This window comes from Papaver somniferum, chromosome 9 (genome assembly GCF_003573695.1).
Source record: "Papaver somniferum cultivar HN1 chromosome 9, ASM357369v1, whole genome shotgun sequence".
Taxonomy (NCBI): domain Eukaryota; kingdom Viridiplantae; phylum Streptophyta; class Magnoliopsida; order Ranunculales; family Papaveraceae; genus Papaver; species Papaver somniferum.
The window spans coordinates 37,041,775-37,045,272 of NC_039366.1; the positions used below are offsets into that span (position 1 = coordinate 37,041,775).

The 3,498-nt window shown below is 42.2% G+C and overlaps 1 protein-coding gene across 1 annotated transcript; it reads left to right on the forward strand.

Annotated features, from left to right (window-relative positions):
* Positions 1-1,375: 1,375 nt before the first annotated feature.
* LOC113311798 lies at positions 1,376-2,917 on the forward strand. Its single transcript, XM_026560599.1, has one exon. It carries the CDS (start codon positions 1,376-1,378, stop codon positions 2,915-2,917), a length of 1,542 nt encoding a protein of 513 aa, XP_026416384.1.
* The last annotated feature ends 581 nt before the right edge of the window (positions 2,918-3,498 follow it).

The following is a 3,498-nucleotide window of genomic DNA, read 5'->3' on the forward strand; positions in this document are numbered from 1 at the left end:
TGTTCAGGATTGCTCGTGGTCTTGGCAAGCCAGTTGCTGTCGATCCTAGAACTCTAAAACATGAATATGGGTACTTTGCTGTTGTGCTCATTGATATTGATTTCTCCAAACCGCTTGGTAATATTATCATTGAGGATGAAGAGTTGCCTAAGGGGTTCTATATTGATTACGAGATCTATAACAAACCTGACTTCTGCGATCATTGCAAATCAATTGGGCATGTTGAAGCAAATTGCAGAAACAAGAAGTATAAGGACTTGAAGAAGGTGTATGACCAAGAAACAGATCAGGTGAAGAGAGCAGCTCTGAAAATTGAGTTGGATGAGCTGGAAAATGTTTGGAAAAAGAAGGAATACACGAAGACAAACTGGCAAGAAAAAGATAAGATGGCTGAAATCTCAAAGAACCAAGTGGCTGGAGTGTGTTTTGAGGGGACCCATACGCTCTTCCCTAGTGCCTCTGCTAGTTCTAATGGTGATGAAGAGGAATTTGTGGATACAACAACTCAGCAAGACCAAGTGCAAGTTGGTGCTGTGGATGTTGTTGCTGTAGATGACGTTGCTGTAGATGATGTTGCTGTGCAGGTTGGTGCTGTTGATGTTGTTGCTGTAGAGGACGTTGCTGTAGTTGATGTTGTTGTAGATGATATTGCTGTAGATGATGTTGTTGTAGACGAGGATGTTGAGCCTTGGCCTGAAGCTGAAAGTGCTGAGAGGGATAGCAATTTGGGAGCTGATGCTTCAAACTTGGATAAAGAGGAAGAATTACTCTTTGTCTTCTACGAGGAACAGAAGAGGAAGGTGATTAACTTGGAAAGAGCTGCTGAGTTAGCTAGATCAGAGCAGGGTTTGGCTCTAGCTAAACTCCAGAATGTGAGAAGATCAATCATTGAGAAGAATCAACCTGCTGAGCCAAGGAGTTCTGAAATACCAGTCGTTGCTGCTCCAGAAATTGCGGTCACAGCAGATGCAGATCCTCTGGGAGAGCTCAATGAAGGTGTAAGTTTTAGCTCCCCTGCTAAAACAGCTAGAAAAGTCTCTCCAATCAAACCTGCAGAGACTCTTGTGGTGTCTAATAAATTCTTGATTGGTGTGGATGGGATGGCAATTGATTCAGATAACATACAACCTGTTCTACAAACTAGTAGTGCGACCAACTTGGTGGAAGATGAGACAGCTGTATTGGAGTGGGGGGCTGCCAAAGATGAGGAAGATAGAGTCAAAAAAGTTCTGGCAGGGAAAAAGAAGTTAGATAGTCTGGCTACCAAGAAGACAAGCAAGACTGTAACGAAGAAAAAACCCAACAAGCAAGTCAACACTTCTGGCAAGGGGGAGGAAAAGGGTTCGGCAAGCCCTTCTTCAAACTTGGTTATTTAATGCGTGTTCTCTATTGGAATGCTCAAGGCTTGGCTAAGGATGGTGCTAAGGCCAAGCTAAAAGAGCTTCAGATTTTGCACAATCCTGATGTTATTTGTATTGCAGAAGCTCAGGTTTTCTGCTCTGTTCGTTTTGTCAGATCTTTGAGGTTGGTCGACTTCTCTGAGGATGTAGTTACGAATGAGGCTGGTGATGTTAAAGGCAATCTGTGGGTTATGTGGAAGAACTCGTTAGCTAGTCCTAGCATTCTCTCTTCTTCTAGGCAAGCTATTACAGTTGAGGTGGAAGGTAATATTATTACAGCAGTCCATGCTTCTTACAACCCAGTCACAAGAAAAATGTTGTGGCGTCAATTGGATTTGGGCTCTACTTCGCTCCCTTGGCTGGTCTTGGGTGATTTCAACTGTGTGTTACGCATGGAAGAAAAGAAGGGTGGAATTCCAATCAAAGAGGTCTATATAAATGAATTCAGAAGTTGGATATCAGATAATAGATTGGTGGAGGTGGACTCTCTGGGCAAGAAATACACATGGTCTAACCGCCAAAAAGGTAGTAGAAGAATTGTTTCCAAGCATGATAGAGCTATGGTTAATGAGGCTTGGTTCTTCAAATATGAGAACTGGAGATGTAAGGCATTGCCTAGAATCTGTTCTGATCATTCTCCCCTTATTGGCTTTGCTTTCCAAAGCTCAAGACCGAAAAGAGCTCCTTTTAGAATTCAGAAAATGTGGATGTTGCATCCAAGTTTTATGAACTTGGTTAAAGAAAATTGGAATCTGAGTATGGTGGGTGCCCCTCCTTGGGTTTTTGCCAGCAAGCTTAGAAGACTTAAAGATGCGTTGAAAGTTTGGAACAGAACGGTGTTTGGTGATGTTCAATTTAGGTTGAAACAAGCTGAGCTTAAGCTGGATGCTGAAATGGACCTGCTTGATTTAGATCCAGCTGATGAAGTGCAGTTCTCTAGGGTGGCTGATGCCAAGAAAGCAGCTGATGATGTGCGGGTTGACCTGGCTTCTATGCTTCGTATGAAGTCGAGAGTTACTTGGCTGGAAGAAGGAGACCAAAACACTAGATTTTTCCACAATAGCATTCGCATGAGGAGAAGCCAAAACACTATCTCGGAGCTCAAAATTTCTACTAACTCTACTTTGTTTTTGCAGGAGGACATTAAAACTTTTCTTGTCAACCATTACAAGGATAAATTCAATGGTGGGGATACTTGTATTGATCCAAAGCTGTTTGACTTTGATCATGAGCGTATTTCTCCTCAGGAGAGTATTCTCATGGACGCTATTCCTTCCTTAGACGAGATTAAGGCTGCTGTGTTCGATTTGGGTGCTGATTCTGCGCCAGGCCCTGATGGCTTCTCTGGGAATTTCTACAGACTTTGCTGGGATACGATCTCTGCAGATCTTTGCAAGGCTATTGTCAATTGTTGGGAAATGCGGAAAATTCCAATGGTATTAACTCAAGTTTCATTGTGCTCATCCCTAAAAATAGCAAGTCTGATGCTGTTAAAGACTACAGGCCAATTGGTTTGAGCAATTTCTTTTTCAAAATCATCACAAAGATAATGGCGACAAGGCTGAGCTCTGTGCTTAACAATTTGATTTCAGAGGAGCAAGTGGCTTTTATGAAGGGTAGAAACATTCATGAAAACATTGCTTTGGCTTCCGAGCTGGTCAATGAGATTAGTAGTAGCAGAAGGTATGGTAATATTGGCCTCAAACTTGATATTGCTCAAGCTTTTGATACGTGAGTTGGGAGTTTATTGCTGAGGTTTTCCGTCAATATGGGTTTTCTGACAACTGGTGTGCTTGGATTCTTAACATTCTCAACTCAGCCAAAATCTCGATCATGGTGAATGGTAGCCCGAAGGTTTCTTTAGCATTTCTAGAGGTTTAAGGCAAGGAGACCCTCTTTCTCCTCTAATTTTTGTCCTCATTGAAGATGTTCTGAGCTGTAATCTGTCCAAGCTCTTTGCTCGTCGTAGTATGCATCATATGGTTAAAAAGAAAGGTATTGCTCCCTCTCATCTGCTGTTTGCGGATGACATTCTTATTTTCTGCAGGGGCAATCTGCAAAGTCTTCAAAATCTGATTTCTCTTTTGGGTATGTATAA

Bases quoted from the DNA above. Each gene is read 5' to 3' on its own strand.
- LOC113311798 (XM_026560599.1), top strand. From the start codon at position 1,376: ATGCGTGTTCTCTATTGGAATGCTCAAGGCTTGGCTAAGGATGGTGCT.